This window comes from Ixodes scapularis, unplaced genomic scaffold, assembly GCF_016920785.2.
Source record: "Ixodes scapularis isolate PalLabHiFi unplaced genomic scaffold, ASM1692078v2 PGA_scaffold11__112_contigs__length_91849675, whole genome shotgun sequence".
Taxonomy (NCBI): domain Eukaryota; kingdom Metazoa; phylum Arthropoda; class Arachnida; order Ixodida; family Ixodidae; genus Ixodes; species Ixodes scapularis.
In genome coordinates this window covers 81,995,767-82,022,041 of record NW_024609837.1, presented here as the reverse complement: position 1 = coordinate 82,022,041, position 26,275 = coordinate 81,995,767, and the positions used below count along the sequence as shown (strand labels likewise).

The window sequence follows — 26,275 nt, the reverse complement described above, 5'->3', positions numbered from 1 at the left end:
GGGCAGGAAAGCGTGCTTCTCCTCTCTTGGTGACCCAGAAATTCAGCTCAAAGGCTTTGTGTCCGGGTGTTGCTGAAGGGAAGCGCTCTTAGCGTTGCAAAAAGACACTGGTGTGACATAATCTGTTTCCATGCAAAACCCTGCCCTAGGCACTGCCCAAACTAAGAGCACCCCCTACCCCATAAAGCTACCACACTTAGATGCATTTGGCACAATGATCAAACTTAAGCTAATCTTTTGCTTTTCTTTTTCTTGCTTTTCCAGAACCTGTGACGCCAAGCCTTCAGCCGGGGGCTGGAGAGGAATGCCGTGAGATTTATGTGGGAAATCTGAGGCACGGGACAACCCAGGTGAGTAATCGGAGTCGAAGCATGCGTGAAAAAATCTTTTTTTGCATACTTGTGTCATGCCTGAGGTGCTTCATTCTAGAGATAGAGGTGTAAGGCATGTGTAGCCTTTTACGGTGCTCCATAAAAGACGCTCGGTTTGGACATGTATCGGGAAGGGGGGTGGTCTCGGGGGGGGAGCAATGCTAGGAAAGCTAAACTGGGGACAACATAAACTTTCTACACCCTACAATAGAGCAGCACTGCTGTACAAAGTGTCGGTTGTAAGAAATGTCTCGTCAGAGACGACGTCCTGCGGAATAGCCTATATAACAAAGGCAAGCTAGCTCAATTTGAGTAAAGGTGTGTTGTTGTTTTTCTTAAAAGGAGGTCACATGCTACCGTATTCACACAAATGTAGGTCGACCCATTTTTCAATTTTTGAAAATCTGAAGTGGAGGGGTCGACCTTATCGTCGAACCAAAGCATTCCACCGCCGACAAAAACGAAACAATCGCGATAGCAAGAACGCCTCGGTTTGTTAAGAGTTCAGTCGTCTGTACCTGTAGCATTGTGGTGTTCTGTGCGCTCATTTGACAAGTTCTTTTATTTTTTAATTTGCACGAACGAGTATCGATAGCGATTTGCAAGTTAGCCCGAATGTACGACAGTGAACAGCGACGTCGGATTAATAGGCGAGAGATGCGATGCCAACGCTTTGCTACGTTCCTCTGCGGATTCAGCGATAAACCTTCGATTCGTGCCCGACGTAAATGCAAACGTGAACAGGGCTCACAATTTTTTCTTGTTTTTATTTGTTACTTGAGACTTGACAAAAACAGTCGGTGTCAACGCGAAGAAACATGCGGACGTTGTCGCGCCATGTGAAGCCATCTAAAACTATTGAACTGGGCCCTCATATATTCATGAAGTTGTACCGAATTTGTTTCTGAACTTATTTGTTTTTGGTCTTTGATGCACGTCGTAGTGTCGGCCTGCGTTCTTGATGCGCAAGCAGCTCAATGCAAGTGGACGAGACCAAGGCTGTTAAGCGAGTCAAAAAGATGACAGTTTTAATAATCTATGCCACCAACAATAATTGAAGATGCGTATGGTTAACAGTAAACAACAAAAGCTGAACGCACCAGAGAGCCCTCACTTTAATGTCATTTATTAAAAAAAAATAATTACTTTAGAAAGCCAGAAAACAATCTCATTGCTTTGCGGCAATTTCTATACACTTGATCTGGCGTCGGTAAACGAGGTTTGTAAAACAGCTCTAAAACTAAACAGGAGAGTTTGTTGATATAATATACCTGAATATTTAAAACGCTGTCATGTTGAATAAAGAACACAACAGACGTGGACGATGTGTCTGTTCTGTTTTGTGTTTGACACCGGATTTTCCTGTCTTTTTTTGTCGAACGCCACTTCGACGAATTCCTATGTTGGCGGCGGCGAAAACTTAAGTTGCAGACGTCGAGTGGAACAACACGAGCGGTGCCAACTTCATTTCACAATCTCCTTTTTTTTTTTGTTGGCAGTTGAGGTAAAGACTTTGTTTAGTGCAAAGAAGGGGGGGGGGGGGGGGGGCGGGGGGGAGGGGGGAAGGGAGGGGAGGGTTTGAGACAGTCAATGCAGTTATTCTGCCAGGGTTGAACAAATCTTCATTATGTGCAACATCCATCAACTGTGCAACTGTGCTTGAGGTGAGTGCTATCTGAAACCAATTTGAACTCTTTGCAACGCCTGAAAAATATTGCCCAGGGCACAGTTTCCTTGAGAATAACACAGAGCTTTCCACCTCCAAAAAAACTTTCGCCAGTAACAACTAAAAAAAAAAAAAAAAAAAAGAGAACTAACCTCGAGTTGCATGTGTTGGCGTGGAGCAGTCTACCACTAAACAGCGCGACTTCATGCGTGTTCACGTCGAAAAAAGAATTAAAAGTGTCCTCAGAGATGAAAGGCATGACGGCCTCGTCCTTTGTCTACGTTGGGTGACCGGAAGTGAGAAAACAATTAAGTTTCCGTATCGCACTTAGTGGAGAGCGTCCATGTTCTGGAAATGCTGAGAAACCGAAACTCGAGATACTTGATGCTACCAAGATGGCCGCATGCACAGTGCTGCCACACCACCAAGCAGCTCCGCGTACGGTCTATTGTATCCACATGCATTCTAAGAATCCCCGCTTTTTACGACACCTAAAGTGTGTGTCGGTTCACGAACATGCAGTGTGCACATATTGCACAGTCACACACCATTTATTTCAGTTAAGGGAGCTAGCAGAGTAAACTTATAGGCCATTTCTTTGCCTTTTTTTATATGTTGTTGGTAAAGGCTTCACGGATACATTCATGAAGGGGCCGGACACGGGCATTGCATTCAAGTCTAGGAAATGTCCCAAGCCGGCCATTACTTTATTATTATTTTTATATTATCAGCAGCAATGTTTTTAGGAGTTTGTTTGGGGGGTTGGGGGAGAAACCATAGTGGGGGAGACTGAAATGCTGAAAGCATGTACACGTGTTTGTATGTGTGTTTGTATGGTTTGGAACATGCGTACATAATGCTCTTCCAGAGCAGAGTTAGCTGTGCGGCAGTCATTTTCAGAAGTAAAAAAAAAAAAAAAAAAATTGTTTTCTTTGTTTGTTTTGTTATTATTTTTTTTTCTCGTAATTCATTTTTGTCGCTGGCGGCGGCGTACTGTCACTTCTCCCCATCAGCACGCACACGTGCGTGCCTGCACTATGTGCACCCTCACAGGAGTACACCGTCTGTATGAACGAGTGCATGGACCCACAATATGGGTGAAGGTGTTATCCTTAGGGGTGCTTTCTTTAAACAAGTTACCGTATTTACTCGCAGAATGAACACACTTTTTTTCTGAAGAATCGATGCAAAGTTGGGGGAGGGGGCACATTCATTACTCAAAGTAAAATTTTTGTGTCCGTATTTACTCGCATAATGAACGGACCTTTTATCCTGAAAAATCAACCTAACTTCTTATCTCTTTGCACGCGGCGTGCGACCTCGTAACCAAACTGTGCTGTGAAGAAAAAAATAAAAAAAAGTTTGTCTTTATTTTTTTTGCCGCCTTTCGCAAGTTGTTTTGTTTGTTTAGGCATTGCTTAGGTGAGGGCTTCTCTGCTTCTCTTTCTTACGTCCTTGCGCGCAATGCGCGACCCGGTAACCAAACTGCGCTGTGCAAAAGAAAAAGAAAAGCTCCTCTTTGTTTTTTTTCTCTTCTGTGGCTTGTTTTTTTTTTTTTTTAATTTGCTGCCTTTCGCAAGCTGTTTCGTTTGTTGCTTAGGTGAGGGCTTCTCCGCTTATCTTTCTTGTCTCCTTTCGCGCGGGGCACGACCCTAAAGTCCAGACTAGGGATGCCGCAAACTTTTTTCGAATCAAAGTTTCGATGATCGAATCAGGTGGTTCGAAAGGTTCGAAAGATTTCGAATTTTCTAACTTTCGATATCGAGAAATTCGACGAAAGTCGAATTTTCGAACTTATTAAGCTAAGAAGTTTGACGCTTTTCGAATTTTCGAACTTATTACGGTGCAAAATTCGATGCTTGTTGAACTTTCGAACTTGATAGACTAAAAAGTTCGATGATTTTCGAACTTTCGAACTTCTTGCACTAAAAATTTCCAAGCTTTTTGAACTTTCCAACTTCCTATGCAAAGAAATTCAATAATTTTCGAACTTTCAAGCTCATTAATCTAATGAATTCGAAAATTATCGAACTCTCGATTCTTGAAAAGTCAAAAGTTCAACGAACTTCGAACTTTTAGGGTAAAAGTTCGAAGTTCGTCGAACTTTGAAAGACCGGCGGGCGGTTTCATTTGGATTCAGGCAGTGAGGTACATTCGTAATTTTTTTTCTCGCAATTTTACATGTGGCGCCGCATTAATTGCGAAAGACAATGCCGTTTATTTCAATCATCTGGCATGCTTGGTTTTAGAAAAATAGATTCCCGAAGGAGCGAGAAGGACGATGGGTGATTGACAATTGTCGTTTGTGCCATATTTGAAGCGCACTATAGCCAAAGCTATTTATAGTAGAGATGTTAAACTTTTTAAGAATGATCTATATATATAGCCTAGGTGAGTGTCGTTTTAAAATATGATTATTGTTGTTCAAAACGAGTTTCGAATAAATATCCAAACATGTACCTACGGATAATTATGCCCTAAACTTGGTAAATTTTTTTTTGCCTACATTGTTTGGGGTATCGCATTTAAATTAACACCAGAGACAGTAAATATCATTACCATCTGCAGAATACAAAATAATGTATTTATTGTTTTTTTCACGTTGAGGAATAAATTAATTCATAAGAGAAAATTTCTAAAATTGTTTTTTTTTTTTTCTTTCATTTTACGTTCTTGGAACATGTTTCTTTTGGCCTGTACACATTTTGGTAGGAGAAACTTGTTTCATAGTTCTGGGCCTCTGAATATGCAAGAATACAACACTTCGGCGGGTTCTTGATTGTTTTTTTTTTCTCAGGCTTTTTATTTTTGCATTTATTGTTATGTTTATTTATTGATTATTTTTTACCAATGGCACAGTTATTTAGGTCGAAAAGACATAGCTTTGAATTTTCGAGCCACCGAGCATGTGACGAGTAGTGCCTCCCTCCTGACAACGAGTTTCTAGAGGCCTGTTCACACATGCAGCGGAGCGCTACAAGCATAGCGCTGACCTCGTGCTAAGCATGTGCCGATGGGAGCGTTCACCAGCTTTGTATCGCACCAACAAAACTGTTGCTCATGGCATACGATAAGTACCTGACGGCACGTGAGCAGGGTTACATCAGCGCTTCGCTGCATGTGAGAACCAACCTTAAAAAACCACCATCTATGCGATTTTTTATGCAGTGAAGTGTGACAGTAGCTATACATATGCATAAATAATTTTAGATTAAAAAAAGTTCGACCATGCCCTCTTTCCCCGTATTGTTTTCTTTAACAGTCCGAAATATCTGAGGAGGGCGAAGGGGAAACTGGAGCTCCCCTCCCCCCCCCCCCCCCGTGAAATTCAAAACAGTTGTTTGAAATCGGCAAATGAAAATGACGCCAAATCCAAAATTCGAATATGCCCGCGCTTTTCATTGCCGTGACGTCACGGGATGGCCGGCTTGCGGTTCGAGCGGGCAGTCTAACAATGAACTATGCCGAGCACTTGTATCGCACTGCTGCGCGGGAGCTGGAGCAACTTTCCAAAGCATTCATTTGACACCATGAAACTGTTTGTAATCAGTTGGGAACAATGTCTACAGCCCAAAGAGTGAACCCCTGCACTTCCACTGACGTCACTTTTTCAATGTTGCCAGTAGAGCTTTTCACTTAGAAAGACACGATGTGGACCAAAATGGTAAATTCCATAACTTTGCGAAAAAAGTTATTTGGGCCAAATATTTGGGTTACCATTTTAGCGATGTTTTGTTGGTGTGTTTAGCAAGTTTTGAGGCAAATCGGGGACTATGATGATAACACCGGAGTACCCCTTTAAAGGACCTGTGCAACAGTTTCAGTGCTTTGCTTAAATAATTTGGGAGTTGGTGTCTCGACCTTTTTAAAGTAAAGGACAAAAAAAAAAAAAAAAAAACGCTTTTGCCTGCATGTCTTAGTTTTTATCTTAAAAAAGGACAAAGATTGAGGTCTTCGGCAGCTCTCCACTCTTTCACCATCTTCCGAGTCTTGTGCGCTGTGACGTCAATGTGGGTGGCGCAGAGTTCTGGTGAAGCTCTCTCTTTAGAGCCATCAGTGAGCAGCGAGAACTCATCCGCTCATAACCGCGTGACCACGTGCTGGTGGGCGCAGCGCGAACAATATGGTGAAAGGAAGAAAGTCTCATCCGGGCCCGGCCATAGCCGCGCGTCCGGCCGTAGCCGCCCGTCTGGCCCTGTCCCCCTCCCCCTCCGGCTTCTGGCGGCAGTTCGCGGTAGCAGATAGAGCTGACGGTTTTGTGGACCTAGGATAGATGGCGCCACTAAAACTTTGTGTAATAAAAGTTTTGTCGATGATGCCAGGTTTTTGACGCATTTATATTTATGCTGGAATGACAACGTTTATAGAAAAGTTACCTTTTATCGAGCAGGTATTCGCACAACTTGCTATCTTTCTACAAGACCCCCATTGACGTCGCGCCGCGTGTTTCTCATGGCCACCGCTCGCGGCTGCAGGTCGGGGGATATTCTAAGTTTTGCCTCGCTATTGCGCGGCGGAATCACAACATTTTGAAGGAAGAAGATGTGTTTTCTGTCCTATGTGACAAGATGAACAATGTCAAAAGTAGAAGATGCCCATTCTTTCAACATTAAAATCGTTGCAGAGCTCCTTTAAGGGAATTTGGGAGCTCAGGGAAAGCATGAGTGAACTCTTGAGGAACTCCTGGGTTCCTAGGAACGCAGTTTTAGAACCCGGGATTTATGCAATGACTTGGTGCCAGTAACCTGACTTAATGTAACCTACCCTAAACCAACAAAAAATTTGTGCAGGTTGTAATATGTTTACAACCTGCACACTAATATGTTTAGTGTGGAGGTACAATATGTTTAGTGCACATACTAATATGTTTAAGTTTAGCTTTTTCCCTCGCACTATTAGCGCCTGGAACAGTTTGCCTCTCGAACTATTTATCGACATCAACTTTGTAGAAGGTCTTGAGCGTCTTGATAACTAGCATGTTTTGCTTTGTACATTGCTGCACCTTCATCTTTTTCGTATGGACATTAGGATTGTATAAACCTTCATACCACGTCTGGATAGGTCCTTTTGTATTAGTGCATGATGGAATTACATACTGCTTGATGCTTGCTTTCCCCCCCTCCCCTTTTTTTAAATAATATATCCTGTATATTTGCTAGTTAGTTGTAAACCTTTTAATGTCGTGTTATTTGCTTTCGTTGTATGTGTGAATGTATATGTTGTATCCCACACCTACTTGGGCCTTCAATGGCTTGTAATATCCTCTAAATAAAATAAAAAATATTGGACTTTTTTATTCATTATTCCTCAAGAACCTATTTGGCATTACGACGGGAGGCTGCTTTTGCTGTCTGATTTTAAATGTAAGCACAGACAGCAGAAACAGACACATATATGAAAGTGAAAACTTGCACGTAAAGTGGGTGCCAAGCAAACTCTCGGAGATAACAGTTAGTGCACAAAAAGACGTCGCTATGACAACGTGCAGTCCTTTCGACTGGACTGGAATGTTCGGACACTTGTGCCATGAACATCGGGAAACGAAGGACGCAGTTTTTACGTCGCCAAACTCGGCCAATGAAAATGCTGAGCCGTGTGCCATTTCTCGCAGGCCGATCTGGAAGCCATGTTGCAGAAGTATGGGGTGGCCAGCGTGAGCATGAAGAGCAAGGGCTCGTTCGTGTAAGTATGTGTTAATGCATGCACCAACGTTTCTTGCACGGCAATCGGTAATAATTTTGCACCTATGCGGCATGGCCAAATAAAGTGAGTCCGGATTAAGCAATTGCAGAAGCCAATTTAGTGTGGTGCGATACCGTTACAGTGACCACTCTGTTTAAGGAGGGACATGAACCTAAATTTCGAATATTAAAAAAAAAAAAAAAATTCCAGTATTGAGGTTTTCAATTTTAGAAACTAATTATACACCCTTACACTAAATTTGATAACCATTCGCCAAATAGTTATGTTGATATGAAATATTTTCAACACATTATACGTCGATATAAAATATTTTCAACATGTTGTGAGGTGGTAGCAAAGTAAACAAGTTCAATATTTGAATGTATTTTTCTCAGTTCCACTTTTTGCTGCAAATTTCATACGAAGGAATCTTTCGTTCGAAGGTAAAAGTATTTTGATACCACAATCAAGATGTTTCTGAACTGATAATTACGGGGCTAATTGGGCTATCTCCTTTATTTTAAGTTAAAGCTTTCATTGAGGAAAAACTATGTTTTGAAAAATTGACATAGGACAGATACGCATCTCATATTTTGAAATGATAACTCTTCTTGAAATATTTACATTTGAGTTATAAAAACTAGATAGCCCAAAGTCCCACATCTCCCACTTTATATTCAGGCCGTCAAAATGGTGCTTAAAGCTTCATTTGCATATAATAGATTTCTTAACGAAAAGGGACACATCTTCTCATGCAGGTATGTAAAATTGTCCTAGAGAGCTGAAAGTTAGCACAATACACATACATCTGATGTTAAATCTCCCCTGCAAATTTCATTCCGATCACTTGAGTAGTAATCTCTCAAAGTCATAAAAACTTGAAAAAAAATTTGATGTAAGCGGAGTTTCGAGATGAGTGAATGAGGCACAATTTTGCTTTCTTTATTTTCTTTTTTGTGCCTTTGGTTTCGGGTTGCTGCTTCTCCATTAGCCAATGTTTAGGCCGCCAGTTCATTGTTGGTTGTGCTTTGCCTGTTTTTGTTTTTATATTTGTTGTCAAGGTTTTGAGACATCCAAGGTTTGTCCTGAAATAAGTGGCGAGTGCATGTATTGTGCCCATGGGAGTTCATTCCATGACAAGGAACTCTTTCGACTTAAACAATGTTTTGAGGTGGCTGAGCTCTAGTTGTCGAGGTATTACTGTATTTAGTGCTTCTTCGTTGAAAATGTTGAAGTAAACACATTTCTCCCTGCAAGGTTGCAAATAAAAACCCAGAATTTGAATACGGGCTTACGTCAAATTGAGCCTTTTTCTTCTCAAAGAAAGAAGGCATTGTTGTGGGCCGTTCGGGCGTTTACTGCCATGAAAACAGATAAGAAAGAGTGAAAAAACGAATTTTGACTTTGTATTTGTTATAGGTTTTGTCAAAAGCTTTGCAAGCCGGCAGTTAAGACTCTGCGACGACAGCGACACTCGCTTTCGCTCGCGCTTTTTGTTGGGACTGTTGGCACCAACTGCCAAGATCGCGACATCCAGCAGCATGACACTCCGGCTTCTTTGACGCCCTTTGTTGCCACTTGGGGAGCACTTTTGATGTATGGGTGGGATAGGACGCTAGACACACCGGTCAGACTCGTTCTAGATGTCGTGCTGCCTCCGTGAGAGAAGAGAAAAAGAGGGAATAGCTGGGGGAAGTGCTTTTGCAAGTTTCTTTTGCTCGGAGTTCTCGGCATGTTGTGGTGTAGTCGAGGTCATTAGTGGCGTGTCGGTTTCACCTTCTTTTCCGGTTGCAGCTACGCCTTTGTGGAACTCGCAAGCGAAGACGGAGTGCAGGCGGCCATTCGAGACCTTCACGGCGCCCTCAATGCAGACGGAAAGCCGATGGCCATCCGCAGGAGCAACCCGTCGGCCAAGATCAAATCTTTTGCAGCTAAGGCATCTTCTAAGGCACCGCCTAGCACAGGTAGGTGCCGCATTGCAAAGAACCAGGGGTTGTCCAACTTTTCGACCTCGAGGAAACTTCACAGTATGATCTCGTTACAACAGACGTTCAGTTATAACATACCGATCTGTGAAGTTTGGTTGGTTTTCCTATGTATGCCATTGAGCAAACTTCGCTTATTACAGATTTTGTTATAACATACCTTTGGATGTAATGGACTATACCGTTGAACCTCGATATGACGAACTTTAGTGTAACAAAATTGTAGATTTAACGAAATATTAGGGGCGAAGCTACTTAGGGGCTAGCCATGTCCGTCCGATGTCCGGCGTCGGGTGCTCGTGCTCACGAGCAGGTGCTCCTGTGCTTCTAGGGAAAAAAAAAAAAAACCAACCGCATCTCCACGCAGTGAATGATGTTGATTGGGGCGAAGCTCTGGTGGTGCTTGTCTGCGTAGACGCTGAGCCGCAGCATGCCGAGCCTTTCGTTCGTTTTCATCCATGTCAGCAAGAGAATGTGTGGTGTGGAATGTGGTTATATACGCATTTGAGCATTTGACCGCAGTGTGACATGGATGAAAACGAACTAAAGGCTCGGCATGCTGCGGCTCAGCGTCTACGCAGACAAGCACCACCAGAGCTTCGCCCCAATCAACATCATTCACCACGGGGAGATGCGGTTTTTTTTTTTTCACTTTTCATAACTTCTTGTCCCCATGTATTTTTAGTCTCAATATAATGAAGTCTGTTTTGTTGCTATTTCAATATAACTAAGTGCCATTGCCATTGGAGGCAACAAATAAATTGGGGTTTAAAATGAGACTTTTACAATTCTGTGTAATACGAAATTAGAGCGCAGCTCTCGAGGGGGAGGAGGGGAAGGTACGCCTTTCCTCCCCCTTAGTAGCCCCCCTTCCTCGCCTTTCATTTAGTGGGAAATTTCCACTGAATTTAGCGAAAATAGGCTTGAAATAGCATCACTGTACAAAACATGTCGTGGTGGATGAAATTCTATAAAAATTTCTGATATCTTCTGCAGAATTTTACGATAACGACCCGTAAGGACGACCTAATTGAAATTACAAATTTATTGATAATTAAGGATCTAGTAAAGCTATTGGAAAGCTAATTGCACATTTGAAATCACTACTGAGAAGCACATCACTATAAAGACCAGCAGTCTGTGAGATAAAAACTGAAATGTGCATTGTATATTGAAATTCATGGTTATTTGCATTGATTACTATGCCGTTTCAGTGGGTCATTTTAAAGGGGCCCTAAAGAGGATTTTGCAATTGTCTTTTCTTGGTCATAACTGATTCTACGGGCCCTAAGCATTCTAAGCATCCAAGAACTACAGTAGAACCTTGTTAACTTGAAGTTAGTCGGATGGCAAAAAATATGCGAATCAAGTGGATTTGCGAATTATCGAAAAACGAAGGAAAATGACAGAACATTGTGCGCATAGCTTTGAATCTTGAAAGAAACATTTTATTCTAAACGAGTAGTCGAAACGAGAGAAGATCAACCGAAGTAGTCGTTGATGTGGGACTGCCGCGTTCTGTAATTAGCGGCGCCAAACGTCATATTTTCAAGAAGGTTAACTAGGCACAACATCTCAGAATCACCGCCGTTACATTCCGGAAAGCTGCAGACGACTTTCAGCGACTGTATAACTTCCCCTAGAGTGGGGGCCCGGGGCGGCTCATCATCGTCGTCAATTTCTGCCGTTACACGGTCAGTTATTTCGCTCTCAGGGTCTGCGTAGCAGGTTTGCTCATATTCTTCCATGTTTAAGTAGTCTGTGAACCTCATGCCGACCGACTCACCGTCGCCGTCCTTAATGCGGGAGCAAAGCTCCTCTCCCTCATCGTGAATCCCAGGGACAACACTGGCATTAGCACTGGCAGTGTCCGCAGTATCCTCCTGCTCCACGGCCGGCCGTTCCTTCGGAAATCCAGCGTGTTTGAAGCACTTCTTGATGACTTCTGCCTTCATCTGTTTCCACGCATACACGATCAGGCATATAACCCCAAGAAGATTGATGGAGTAGCCCTTGCCATTATCGTAGCAGAGCAACATCCACTTCAGAAGGTGGTGGCGATAGATCTTCCGCCTCTGACATCATGGTCCATTGGCTGCGAGATGGATGTCATGTTCGGTGGGAGGAGGACCAGCTTGATCGCTTTGAGGTTCTGAATGTCACCATGGCCCGGACAATTATCAACGGCGAAAACAACTTTTCGTCCTGCTGCCGCAAACTTGCAATCATGAAGTCGCACATACTCCTCGAAGATGGCTGTTGTGACCCAGGCTTTCTTGTTGTGTCGGTAGACGAGTTCGTTGGCTGGTGGAAGCGGAGCATTCTTGAAGCATCGTGGTTTCTCTGATTTTCCTAGGATCAGGAGTGGCAGCTTGTGTTCGCCTGTCATATTTGCACTGGACTGATCCTGTCTTTTGGCTGTTTCCGTCCTTTGACGTCAATGTCTTTCGCTGCAAATGTTTTTGTGGGAAGCATCTTGTAAAAAAGAGCTACTTTGTCCAGATTGTAGACGTCATCTGCGCTGTACTTGCTTAGAAGTGGAGCCAAAGTGTGCTCTATCCAATTTTCAACAACAGTCTTGTCTGCGCTGCCGCTCTCACCACACATCGTAAGGAATGTCAAGTTGTTCCGTTCCTTGAAGCAGGAAAACCATCCGTTGCTTCGCCTGAATTTTTCATGTCCAAGTTTCAAAGCTAAATCGTTGGCCTTCTCTCGCAAAATTGTGCCGTCGACAGGGAGGTGTGCTGCGGTGGCACTCTGGAGCCAAATTAGCAGGGCGGCTTGGACGTCCGGGTATCTGGGAAATTGAATTCACGAGCGCTTTGCGGAGTGCGTTTTAAAGTGCGCCTCGATGATCCTTGCTTGGTTCTTCAGAATGGTGCAAACTGTGAAGATAGGCACCTGGTGCTTCTTCCCAAGCTTCGTTTTTGAGCACTTCAATTTGTTTGCTTCTTCGATGAGATAAATCTTTTGCTTCAAGCTTAAAGATTTATACTTGGGCATCTTTGGCCTGTGCACCTTGTAACGGCCCGAACCACAGCGGCGCAGCGACAAGAATAACGATCACTGACACTGATCATCAACTCCATGTGAGGCGAGAGCAACTAAGCCTACTCAACGACTGTCCAAGCCAAGAAAACAAACAAAGGGACTACCGTATTTACTCGCATAATGAGCGCACTCGCATAATAAACACACCTCCCAAAACGAGTACCAATATTTTTTTTTTCCCTCGCGTAATGAACGCACTTCCCATTTTGGGCTCCGCGAATCTCGAATTGCGTCCAATTTAGCTAGCCACTGAGTCGCTTTTCTTTTGTCGCCAAGCGGTCAGACCAAGTCAAGCCAAGCCAAGCCGCTTTCGTTATGGCTGCAAGCGGCCGCAAGTGCGTAGTTGTGGAAGTGATGAACCGTGAAACCGAGTGGCGCGCACACTTGACGAAGCTTGGTTTGAGGAATTGCCCAGCCCCGGACATTCTTCGTCTCGTAGGGGTGGCCAAGCTGTGGCTCGCGAGCTGCAGGCGGCTCTTGGCGTGTTAAGGTGAGGCTTGCGGCTCCCTCCCCTAACCCCCCCCCACACACACACACTCCCCCGTTTCCCTCCCGGTCACACAAACACTTCCCCCAAAGATAAATCAAATACGTTTTAAATTGAAAGATAGGTTGCGGTTTGGTAGTCTCGTGCTACTGCTACCTTACGTACAGCTGGACTGCTTTTGACTTGGACATATTAAAAGTAGTTCAAGTTTCGTTTATTGCACAAGACAAAAGTTTGCACCCCCCTCCCCCCCCGCAGCTCTTGGAAGTTTCGTGGTCTTGTTTGCAGCTCTTAGGCCGGGTCAGCCTGGCCACCCCTGGTCTATCGGATGCATTGATGTCAACAAACACGCCGTCGTCTGTGGTCCGCTTTCAGACAGCGAGTGAAAGTGGTTAGGCCTAAGAACGGTCGTGTTGCTGTGCGTGCTAAGTGAGGTTGGTAGGGTGCTTTTTCTTCCACAAAAGGCACACCAAAAGCAGCCTAGAAAAGGTTTTCAATTTATAGAGCATGATTACTGTGGTGCAACCACAACCCTCCCCCACCCCAAATATGGGTCAATATTTGGGGAAAAAAAGTGTGTTCATTATGCGAGTAGATATGGTACTAAGCGCGTGGACCAGCAAAGAGGAAACGGATCTGTGAAGATGTGCCATGTTTGTTTTTGCTGCTGAATCTGGACGCCAACTGGCAACTGAAAATTGAACCTGGAAGACCAAATCGGCGAATTGACCCGGTAGGCACGCATGGAGCACTCATGATCCAGTCATATTTTCGTGAGAAGCCACGGGACCGTGCAAGTTTTGCAAATTATCCGGGATTACAAATAAACCGAGATAGAATTATGACCCCAATTTCTCTATTAATAATGTGATGAAAGGTCAGAACACAACACTTGCTGAGGTGATTTTTCCGCTCAGTAAAGGTGGGGCATAACCCAACAGCGGTGTCAGCGTGGTGACGATGGGCATTCGTCGGCCAATCGCAAGCCCACCTCTCTTGGAGAGACAGCTTGCAATCGAGGGGTGGCTTCCGATTGGTCGACAAGTGCCCATCGTCACCGTGCTAACATTGCTGCTGGGGTATGCCTTTCCTGAGCGGAAAGATCCGCTCAGAAAGTGGTGTGTCCCGACCTTGCATCACATTTTCAGTGGGGAAATCGGCTTCACGTGATTGCAATTTTATGAATTTTTAGGATACTTTGGGCCTATAGGATGTTTATGTGGAGTTTCACTGTCAGCTGCTTGTGAGTGACGGGAGTGGGTGTGATGACGGGCGATTCCTTGGCATGGTCGTGAGGAGCTTGTGCCCTATGTGCAGGTCCTAATACGGTCAACCAGAACTCTTCCACATTCCTGAACAAGAACAAGGTGTATGTTGCCAATCTTCCCTGTGGAACCACAAAGGTAAGATGTGTGCTGCATTAACCTCTACCTCAGAATTAAAATTTTTTGTTGAAAGTCATACTTCTGAGAAGTAGTTGTATCAGCTTGCAGAGCTCCCAACGGATGCTGTCAGAAAATTTCATTGCTGTAACTAAAGTACTTATCCAGAGTGGAACTTTTCAGACTACCAAACAGATTTATCTCAATCCCCTTTTTGGCAGCTGACATCGTATTGAGAAAACTTCAGTTTCAGTAACAAACTATAGAGAAATCTGGATTTGGTAGTTTTTGTACTAAATTTTTTTGCAGCCAGTTACTATGCTCTTGAATTCTGAATTTTCGTATTGCTTTATTATAAAAATTAGCTATTTGTGAAACCTAGTAAACAGAGAAAACAATCTTCTTTGTCTTAACAAAAACGGCCAAAAAAATGTGATACTTCTTTTCGTAGTAATCCTCTACAGGTATTTTGTATTCATTCTGTCAGAAAAAAACAATTGATTACCTGCACCATTTCAAATTTGTAGATTTTTAAAGCAGGCAAATTTTTTTATTCTTTAAGGATGGCACATGTGATCCTTCAGTAGTGCCTCCAGGTTTGCCTTACAGAGCTGAAAGTTTGCATGCAGTTCTTCTATTTGATTACCTGCATACCCTGCAGATTTCATGTGTAGTAATTCTGTTGAATGTTTTTAAATTCGGTAGCTTTCTATGGTAGACGATGGTCTTAGTTTGGATGGTGCTGGGGCAGGATGACCCCTAGTCTTTCAGTGCCTGGGGTAGGTGGTGCTCTTAGTTCAGCTGGTGCCTAGGGCATGGTTTTGTATGGAAACAGATTACATCACCAGTATTTTTTTGTGGCGCTGAGCACGCTTCCCCTCAGCACTGCCTTTGCGCTGAACGTTTTTTTTTTGCTCACCAAGAAGGAAGAAGCATGCTTTCTTGCCCTTTCCACGCTTTTTTGTTCCATGCATTCTTTCTACACCACCTGTTTCTGCTCCTCTTTTGACCTGTCCAACCCTCTCTGCTTTGTGCGTTTCCTCACACCACCTGCTTCTGCTCCTCCCGTTCCTGCGTGCTGGGTTCGTGGCTCAGTCAGCAGCGCACTCAGCTTCTACGTCGGTGACCCGTATTAAATACCCGCCACTGGTTGGCTTTTTTTTTTCAAGGTCGTTTAGCAGTTACAAATTGACCAACCTCCACATTTCGTGTTTAAGCTTTTCCTGAGGTTGTTTAGCCCTATAAAGCTACTGCTTTAAGAGTAGATCTTTCCACGTGTTTTTTTCCTTTAAAGAACCACTGAACTCTCAACAAACCTTTTTTTGCGAAGTGCTTAGATAGTACATGTATGTCCTAAAACAAACTTTCCGGGAAAATAAAAAAAAATATTTAGCGCAACATTTACATTTTGAGACTAATCGATGAGCCACTACATGGTTACCGCTGGTTTACTCATTTCCGTATGAGTTTGATCGACTGCGTTGCAACTGCTTGTAGCTGCTTACGAAAAGAGAGCACGCTGGCACCACCTATGGGGTGGCGCTGGAACATTTCCACTATGCGTATAACTATACTTCGTTTCACCTTATCTGCGAGCAAAGCCAAAGCTAAAAGCGCGAGACCAGCGCTTTTTGCGTTTCTCCCCAGCTCGCGTGCTCGAGCAAAGCCTGAACGCACGGAGCTTTCGTGCTCGCGCTTCCAGCTTTGCCTTCGCTCGCACATAAGGTGAAACAAAGTATAGACTGAAGGTTTTTGCAGTAGTTGCGAGATCAACTCTACACTCTATCTCTGAGAAATGGCCTTTTATACTACAGTCTAATCTTGATAATCAGGCCTGAAAATTTGTTTGAATTAAATGAAGTTTGATCAAAGGAAGCTCGTCGAACGGAGGACTTGCGTGCAGCGCTGCGTTAGGCGGCATGTGTGCACTGAACTAACAGATGAAGTATGAATTTGGGAACATTTATTTACGAGTAGGTAGTACAGGGCACATTTCAAACGGTGCGTTTGTTTCTTGTCTTGTTGTTTGTTCGTCTCTGGTTCTATTTATGCGTAACTTAAACCAGCTCGCCTTCTTGTTAGCTGTGTCTTTGAAAGGTCCATCAAGCTTATTCACCCGTTTCGTGCGAGTGAATCTCTATGCTACAGCAACCTGAGAATCGCTGCCTTCTTTTGTAGCTTTATGGTCGAGTGCTTTCCACACATATTTCTTACTTCCACACTTTCCACATGATCGAGACGAGATGGAAGGTGCAAGTCCCTGACTACAGAAAGTGAACGAACAAAGCAAAGTGGTAGCAATGGTGATGATAATGAAGCGCAGCTAGAGTACAAAAAAAGCCGTGGCATAGCGTCACTTAGTGGTGGGACTTAACAGGACTCAAGTAGCGCTGCCATACCAAGCCGATCCATGTGCAGCCAACATAGAGTCTAAAATGGTGGCTTCTCAGTGATGCTTCCCGCTGATTGCTCCCGACGATTCTGTCCAAACTTTCGAACTTCAAGCTGCCCGAAACATCAATCGTGAGCATGCACTATTTCTATCGGGTAGGTCACAGTTCCTCTCATAGGTCCGAAACATTGAACCAATCGGCGTCCGAAAAATCGGTTGCTGCAAGGGTTCGAGGTGCCCTCGGCGGTATTTCGTCTAACACCATTGCTGCATTACCCCGACGACACCACTGCCGCCCCCTTGCTGCCTTCCCCTCTGCCAACGTTGCACCCCAGCGTTCAAGGTCACCACGTGATCGGTTGTCACGGTTGCTTGCAACCGAAGACGGGAGTAGCAGCCGGCGTGTGGCCGCGCTGCCGGGTCAAAGGCGCCGCCCTGCGAGTTGGCGTCAGTGTTGTACACGTTCCTCAAAAAAAGGAACGAAAGCTCGTTCCTCGTTCCTTCTGATTTTCGGAACGCGTTCCCGTTACAAGTTCCATATGTGAAAAAGGAACTCATTCCCGTTACAGTTAAAAATATGGAACGTATCGTTACACATACGTTACTTTTTTATTTTGCTGATTACCATATCTAATTAGATTAATCAATTTTTTTTATCAATCTCATCATATGCGAACATACAAATTTATATGTCGTGATGGAAGGGCACCAAGAGAAGAAAACAAGCGGAATCAAGGTTTGATTTGTTAATAGATTCAGGTTTAAAAATCTCATCTTTTAACCACAATTATGTTTGTGGTGAACGAGTCAGACGAGCCAAATGTACTGTTACCCCACATTGCACGAGCGTTTTACAACAACCTCACAGTTTCAATCTAACAAAGTCCCTTGTTCGAACTTAACAGCAGTTTAACAACAGATGCTCCTCGATTTTGCTGTCCGGAAGACAAACAAGTGAAGGAGAGGATAGGGCTTTTGGAAGGTTAGTCTTGAAAACTACAAGTATGTCTTTGTGAAAGTTGGATTCGTTGTTCAGTTTGAAGGTGGGGGACAAGGGGAGAAAGAATAAAGGTTAATTTTTATGTATCTTTTAAGTGACCAATGTTCGGGATACAAGGGTGCGTTCGATGTCTGGTAGTCTGTGATTTTGTTATAACTGTAGGTCTCTTTATGGAAGTTCAGAAATGGCTTTGGTCTGTCTTAGATTTCTGGGAATATGAGGAATAGTGGAAACGGGGGGGGGGGGGGGGGGGGGGGGGCGGCGGCGGCATAGAAAGGAGCTGAGCTTGGAACGTCCCTCTTTCTGTGTCTTTTCCTGCGACTATAAGTTTTGCTTTTTGTACCTCAGTCTCGGGCACTCAAAAAAGAATCAATGTCCACCAGCTCCCCTGCACCCGACTGTTACCAGGCGAAGACCACACAAAATAAACTCTAAGATAAGTAGTCAAAAAGTTAACAGTTAAAAGACAATATGTTCGTAAAGATACAGCTCTTCAAGTACTTATAAAATTTCCCTCTTGGAAATGAAATAAAAAATTACCACACTGAACGAAAGAAAGGAACGCCGTTCCTCTGTCCGTTCTAGTAAAAATGTAACGCGTTCCCGTTCCAGTTCCACCGATGCAAAATGGAACGGTGGCGTTCCTTCGTTCCAAGGAAGGGCGTTCCAGGAACGCCGTTCCGTACAACACTGGTTGGCGTGCTGCCAAGAGCGGGGTCGGCGGCGTGGCACGTGCAAATTAACTGTCGCAAACACTTAGTCATTTGAGTTAACAAGCGTTTTGGCACATTTGGATACGCATAGTTTTGACGGGACCACGGCGTCGGTTCGAATAAGCTGGAAGTTCTAATTAAGCAGATTCAAACTATCGAGATTCGACCGTATTGTCAGAAATATTTTAAGCACACGGCGGAAGAATGACGCCCAATATACGAGTGTTCAAAAATCAGACGTGTTCCAGGGCTTCCCGACAGACGGTGCATTGTAAGTGGTTAAAAGCAGTTGCAAGGCTGTTGGCTCGCACTCAAACTCGAATGTGGAGCGGCGTTAAAGGCACTAAAATGTTAGGCTCTCTGGTTGGATCGGCATTGTCAAAAATAAACAGCCATTTTTTGTGATACTTATCCGACTTGGCGTTAGTCCCCAATCATGTCCTCGTCTTTTCTTCACTCTTTTATCCTTCACAAGCGTCGACTGTGTAGTCTCGCGCACGTACGTTGCACCTCGTTGCCGTGTTTTTGCCGACCGACCAACCGCTGACGCCTTTCGTCTTCCGTGTTCTCGTTTCAGCACGATGTTGAAGAGCTGTTTTCGAAGTACAACACGAAGGACATTCTCCTGGTGACCAAGGGAATTCACCCGTAAGACTTCATCACTTTTGGGGGGGGGGGGGGGGGGGGGAGAAGGAGAAGGGGAGGGAAGGGAAGGGAAGGGAGGGGAGGGAGGGGAGGGAAGGGAAGGGAAGGGAAGGGAAGGGAAGGAAGGAAGGAGGGAGGGAGGGGAAGGGAGGACACGACACCAGGGTGCGTTTTGAGTTTCTTACTTGGATATTGGCCGGTGCTTCTCCCTCAGGGGCTGTAACAGAGGTGCCCATCCGAGATGGGCTTTGCTGCAACGGAAGCCCGCGAAACCGGCTGAATGAGTGAATGAGAGTAACCGAGTGGCAGAGCCAGAGTAGAGGAGTCACGTGTGCAGAAACAATCCGAAGTGCCTGCGGGGAAACAGCCATGCGGATTGGCAAGTTTCGGGCGGAACCCAATTTGTGCTCGGTGTTTGCAAACCGTAGGTCTTGCTCTGAACTCCTACTTCGAGAAATGCTATCGCATTTACCCTTTTATTGACGAGATCTAAAAAAATTGCTTAAAACATATTTTTTTTAAAGATATTAATGTTTAACACGATCAATAAAAACAAGAAAGCTGAAATAAAAAAAAAAGTGAAAGCCGTTTACAACTCCCTGTAACGCCGAATTGGAGCGCAGCTCTTGAGGAGGAGGAGGAGGGAAGGGTACTGAGGGGAGGGTAGACCCTTCCTCCTCCTCCTCCTCCCCTCATTCTTTAATATGCTCCAGGGGGGGGGGGGGGGGGGGTGTCACAGGGGGGTCACATGACCTTGGGAGGGGTCACGTGCCCTTAGGGTGACCTTGGTTACGCCGACGCCGCTCAAGCCGGAAACGGGCGCCTAAGAGCTGCGCTCTAAAAGAATTGTAAGGTAAACTTGCAAGTTATAGCTTTGTGGCCTGCCAGCAACACTGGACAAAAGTCCGAAGGCCTCGCGTAACCTCTGTGGATCACTATAAAATGTCAATAATATCAGTGCGTACGATAGCCTCAAGTAAAACGGTCACCTATCGTAAAATATTGGTGGCGAGAGAAAAATTCTTATCCATATTTTTCACTGTTCCACCATTCTCTACTTGCGCGCAAACTTTTTTTTCTAGTCAAATGTTTATGTATCTTCATTAGATGCCATAGTTTGGATCTTCAAAACTGTTGCCAGACTACTAGATAAAAAATTTAAAAAAATGTGATAAAACCAAAACTGCGAAACAAAAAGTTTGAAGGTTGGCGGAGAATAGACAAGCGTCATAATATACAAAATTGGTTGGGTAGAGAGAGGATTTAATAGGGAACACTACCCAGAAAAAACAATTTCTGCAAATAAAGTTGATTTTGAAAAATTAACATATTTACATCCATCAACATCTAGAGAATACTCGCAGAAAGTTTCATTAGTTTACACTGCATAGTTAATTTTCTATAAATTATTTTCGGTCCACCGATGATAAAGAAAATGTAGGGGTGTGAGCATTTTGAATGCATTTTTCTCCGTTCTACTTTTCGGCATAAATTTCACTTTAGGAGAACTATCGTTTTCCTCTTACAGATTAGAGAATTATTCTTAGGCGGTTTTCTGGGATAGAATTTTGTGAGGAACATGCCTGGCTGTTTAGTTTTTCTACTTTAACTATCTTTTAAGCTAAAAAAAACTACATTTGTAAAAAAGTGCAGACATAAAACATTTCAATCTTAGGAAAAACAATGCAATATAGCAAAGTAACTACCTGGGTATGTGCTGTTGGTATTCCTATGGCTATATTACACATAAAAACCACAATTCTTTATTTCATTTTAAAACGAGTTTTCATGCGTGAACACATTTACCTACATGTTGTAACATTCATAACAAGTTTCAGAATTGACATAGGACAATGAAATTTGGCAGGGATGGTCTTGAAACTCACACAGTCGAATCTCGTTAATTCAAACTTGAGGGGGACCGAAAATTTGTTTGAATAAAGCAAAGTTTGAATTACCGGGAGTTTCCTCCAATAGAGACGCAGTGGATGGGACCTGCGTGTTAGTTTGAATTAACGAAATTCGACTGTATGAACTTTTACTGCATAGCTGATTTAAACCAAGCAAGCGGTACAGAAGTTGACTTTTCTGGGTAGTGTCCCCCCTTAAAGGGATGGTGAACCGAAATTTGGATTTCAGAAAAAAACAATGCAGGAGATGTAGGCGGGACTCTACAATCCCTACAACACTACTCATTAGGCGATGTCTCGAATGGACGGCCATATTTTTGGAAAAAGAGGTCGAAACTGAACGAGGCCGACGAGGCGCTTGACATCAATATATCTCGTTTCCTCCTCTCTTCGCTTTGCCCCCTCAAGGCGGAGAAGACGCAAGGCCGTTCCCTCTCTTTCTCGGAGAAACAAGGCGTAAACATATCTGTCAAATGCGCCTTCTTTTTTTGAAGAATATGGTCGTCCGTTCGAGATATTGCTGCATGAGTGGTGTTTTGGTGTTTGTAGCATCCCGTTGCACGCTTTTGCCGCTATGTTTTGTGGAATTCAGATTTCAGTTCATCATCCCTTTAAAGGGGCAGTGCAACGGTTTTAATGTTAAAAGAATTGCCAGTTTGCATTTTTTATATTGTTTATACAAGCCCAAGTGACCAAAAACGCGTCACCTTTCCCCAAAAAACGGCTATTCTGCTGTGTAATCGCAAGGCAAAAAACAAATTATGTGCCGATCTGCAGCCGCCGGTGGCGGCTACGGGAACTAAAATGACGGCGTTTCGGGGGGATACGGGGAAGTCAACAAACCTTGTCCCCCTCCGCTGCTACACTCGTCGTCAGCCCCGTGGCGAACCGTCCTTTGTGCCGTCCAGAGTTCTGCGTCATCATTTGTTTGCTGACGGACGCAACCCCTTAACAGCTCCCCTGCAAAAATAAATATTATGTTCTTTGTTGCCTATAGGCAACACTCGTCATCAAAAGGTTAAGATCTAACGAAGTTGGTTTCGTCGACCCGTCAACCGACGCCCCCTCGGCGCATCTTTCCTAGGTATGCGTTTGTCACGCTGGGCTCCACGGCTGCGTTTGAGAGCGCCCTGCAGGAGTTGCAAGGGGTGGAATACAAGGGGAGCAGACTGTACGTGGGATTGCCGCTCAAGGAGTGGACGCCTTCCAAAGACCACGCAAGCCACAAGCCATCAAAGGGTATGCGTTTCTTCGGCGGAAAGACAATTTTGTTCTTTTCCTTGCCGATGACTTTTCTTTTCGTCAAAACACGCCCCGCCGTTCTCACGCGACCAGTGACTAGAGCGCAGCAGTCGCGCCAAGTTGCAGTGGCCACAATGGCTTGTGCGAACGAGAACTGCGGAGCGTCCTATTCTGACGCTCGAATGCGGAAGTCAAATGAGAAACTAGCCGCTCCGAGCAATCGGATTGAACAATGAACGGTATTGCTCGCAGGGGCCCCTTCCAAAGAGCAGCAGGCCACGCTCCTCGTTTTCAACTTCCCCTTCAACACCTCTCGGGTAAGTCTTTCTCCATCGTCGTCGATCGAGACGCCTCTTTTTGCGGCCGTGGCGAAACGAGAGCCAGAGCTGGCTAAAGGCAATCGTGATAGAGTGTTACGACGACGTCTTAATGTCTCTCAATGTCGTGAAAGATTGTCTTACGATGATTTTATTAGACGCGTCTAAAGGTGCCGTCACGCTTTGCATGGCACGGTGCGTTGAAAATGTCAGAGTACGACACCTTTATGGTAATGTCACGAAGCATTGTCTTACCACGAGGATGCCGTAAGACAAAGTCTCATGATTGGTTATCGCGAGCCATCGGCTCTGGGTGCGTGTCGTCGCCTTTTCAGAACGACATTCTGGAGCTGCTGTCTTGTTGGGAGCCACTGGAAGTGCGGATGGAAGAGGTGCAACGTTCTCCGGATGCCTAGTAAGTGACTCCAGGCAGTGTGGTCTCTTATGCCTAGGGTTTCTCGTTCCCGACATCAATTCTGCGTCTGCGTACGAGAGCCACTGAAACTGCGTCGACGCACGGCTTAAGAAGTGCACTCTTCCTCGTTGAATTGCTTGAGCCTTGCCGGCTGCATGGTCTCAGTAAGGGGGACTTGACATGACCAGTGTCTTTATGCCGATATAAATTGTTATAATTGTGCACGAAACAGCAGCTGTAAAACGAAGAAAAGAAAGCGTTAAACCATCCCTCGGATTTTTTACATTTCCTTTTGTAGCGTGAGCTACATTGGTCGAGGTTGAGCAGTTTCGCGTGGCTCGCATAATGAGCCGTGCTGCGCATGCGCCAGGAGCAGTGACGTCACACGGTGCACAGCTGGCGTGCCGGAGCCGCTGCGCGCGCCTCGCCGGTCGGCGCATTCCAGAGGAGTGACGTCATAGCTGCGGCGACGCACTGGCGCCGCCGCGTGCCCAGCTGTGCGCCTTCGTTGCACAGTAGCCAAGTCTGACGCTGCACCGCAGCCGCTTGATAGCGCCTCTCATTTTGTACGCATAAGCTCATGCTACGTATATCCTGGCATAGCCGAGCTAAGCCACCGCAATTTTTTTTTGCCAGTCTTTCGTAATTGTGTCTGGTATCGGTGTTGCCAAATCAAGTTCCCGCCGTAGGAATTTCGAAAAACTGCTAAAGTTTGAGAGCAAACAATTTACAGTTATGTAGTAAAATCCCAAGCGAACGTCCACTGAAAATTTGTAGATAATCTTGTGAAACAGGTGGATGGGCGCTCCTTAGGCCAACAATACGTACAGATACGTCCTTCGTTTATTTTTTGAATGTTACGAAACTTATTGCGGAATGGGAGGAAGCTCGGTATTTTATGGCAATCAGTGTAAGAACAGTACAATGAATAAAAGAACCCTTAGAAGGGAGCTACGTCGTTCGACGCAGATCGTTTTCATGCATAGAACAATGTCCTTTGCATGATCTTATGGTTACCAAGTGTTATCTGGTCTGTTGTCTGCCATACCTGCCGATATACACCTGCATTGTTCCGACTTTTGGGGAAATATTTTGTGGCAGGTCAAAGCCTCAGTGGTCAAATTCACGTGCATTGGAAAAAGCTCTTTCGATGGTATCCGACTTGTCTAACGTAGCTTGGAGCTTCCGGTAACCAGTCTGGAAGCCTAGAACCCCATTTCCCCCATGTTTTCTTAATATTTGTGCATAGATCATTGGACCCATTTTATCTAGCAGGCTTCGAAAATGAATTCGTACATTCATGCACAAATTGGTTGAAGATGTTTCGAGGTTTGTCGCTAATATCTCAATGGCGTCGCAGTCGTTAATTTCGCTGACGAAATTTTGCTGCCAGTAGGCAAAAAATGACGATTCCATGACTCTAACTTACCAAAGAAATTAACTAATTAACGTGAAACATTTATAGGCTAGGCTTTCAGGTGAAGTGGAGCCTCAAAACGCGTAACAGATGCGAATTTCCCCGCTAACTTTAGCAGAAAAAATGACACCATATGTCCATGTCACATGACCTGTACGCAAATTCAGTTTCCCCACTAGATTTAGCGGGAAAGTTGACGTCACTTGACCTCAACGCGGAGAAAAAGCGCTTTCGAAAACCAGGCGTCCGCCCCCAAAAGCCAAATTTTGAGCTGAAGTGTACATCTGCCATGTTGGTTGTGGCGGGAAACCAGCGACTGGCTGGGCGACGAGCACGTGCATGTGTGCAAGAGCGTAAAGCAATAGTAACCCTTAACTCGCAGGTGTGGGCGAAAATCAATGACGGTGAGCAGTAGGCCTCGATTGCTGTCGACAACACTATGAAATAGACGTACAACTAGAAATCTCGCTGCAACAAAAATGGTAACGCACGCAGACGTTCGAACAATTTTGCATATGGTCTGTTGCAGGGCAAGTTGCAATACGTTTTTAATTTTTTATGATTCATCAATGTAAATTCGAAAACATTTGAGACCACCAGAAAAAGATGCTAACACGACTTGAAGACTGCTAAAAATCCCTCCGCCTGCAAAATGGTCATTTCTCCCGCTAGACGACTCGGGAAACTGCTAAATTTAATGGGAAAACTGCTAAATGGGCCGCACTGTATGGCATACACTTATGGCCAATTCGTCTGGGGACACATTGCACCGGTGTGGTGCAGTTCTTGGTATAGGGAAGGCTGGAAGGGAGAGGGGAGCTTTTTTCTCTCATTGTCAGCCTTCCGTGTACTAAAAGGGAAAGAGTTTATTGCACTGCACAAGTACGGTGTGCCCCGGACGAATAGGCCATTATTATGTTTTTCAGTAAGCAGTCAGGAACCAAGTCCTAGTCAAACCAAAACTCAGCAAACACTGAATATTTGCCAAGATGGTATGTCATTTTGTTGTTTTGTTGCAATTTTTGTCAAACGAAAGAGATCTGCCTGGACACAAATGGAATCGGCAGTCTCCCAGAAAGATTTGACTTTCCAGGGGCTCGGCCAAAGGCTATTATTTAGCCTATGCGGCTAAATGGTCCTTAGTCGAGCTCTAAGCATGTGCCACCAAATTGGGCTTGTGCGTGATGGAGTCGAGGAGTAAGCTATTGGACCCAGTGCAAATATGGCCGTACGGTGTAGCTCGTTGAATGGACAGAGAAGCCCCTTGAATTGGGCAAGCTTGTTGAATGGGTTCGTGTCCTACAGTGGACATACTATCATAATTCGGCACAAACTCTGGAGACCTCTCCAAGTCAAACAGCCCAGGCATGTACAGTAGAACCTTGTCGATAAAATCTCGGTTGATACGTTTTCCCAGCTGTTACGTTCGAAAACGCCGGTCCCGTGTTACTTCCATAGAGATACATGTATTAGTTTCCTACCTGTTATGTTTGCTTTCCCAGTTGTTACGTCCAAAAGTGTCGGCATCGCGGCGCGCCGAGCTAGCGTGCTGGCTTTCAAGTGAAGCTAGTGGAGCAAAGCTGAACCAAGCAATGCGGGT

General features: G+C 44.6%; 1 protein-coding gene across 1 annotated transcript in view; it reads left to right on the top strand.

The window, feature by feature from the left end:
* The window catches only part of LOC120844576, an 81,488-nt gene that overhangs the window by 51,121 nt on the left and 4,092 nt on the right, over positions 1-26,275 (top strand). Inside the window, exons 10-17 of the mRNA XM_042289062.1 lie at positions 265-350; positions 7,649-7,719; positions 9,514-9,683; positions 14,560-14,645; positions 19,307-19,377; positions 22,369-22,523; positions 22,779-22,843; positions 23,179-23,258. Coding sequence (XP_042144996.1) covers positions 265-350; positions 7,649-7,719; positions 9,514-9,683; positions 14,560-14,645; positions 19,307-19,377; positions 22,369-22,523; positions 22,779-22,843; positions 23,179-23,258 — 784 coding nt within the window. The remainder of the gene's footprint in view (positions 1-264; positions 351-7,648; positions 7,720-9,513; positions 9,684-14,559; positions 14,646-19,306; positions 19,378-22,368; positions 22,524-22,778; positions 22,844-23,178; positions 23,259-26,275) is intronic.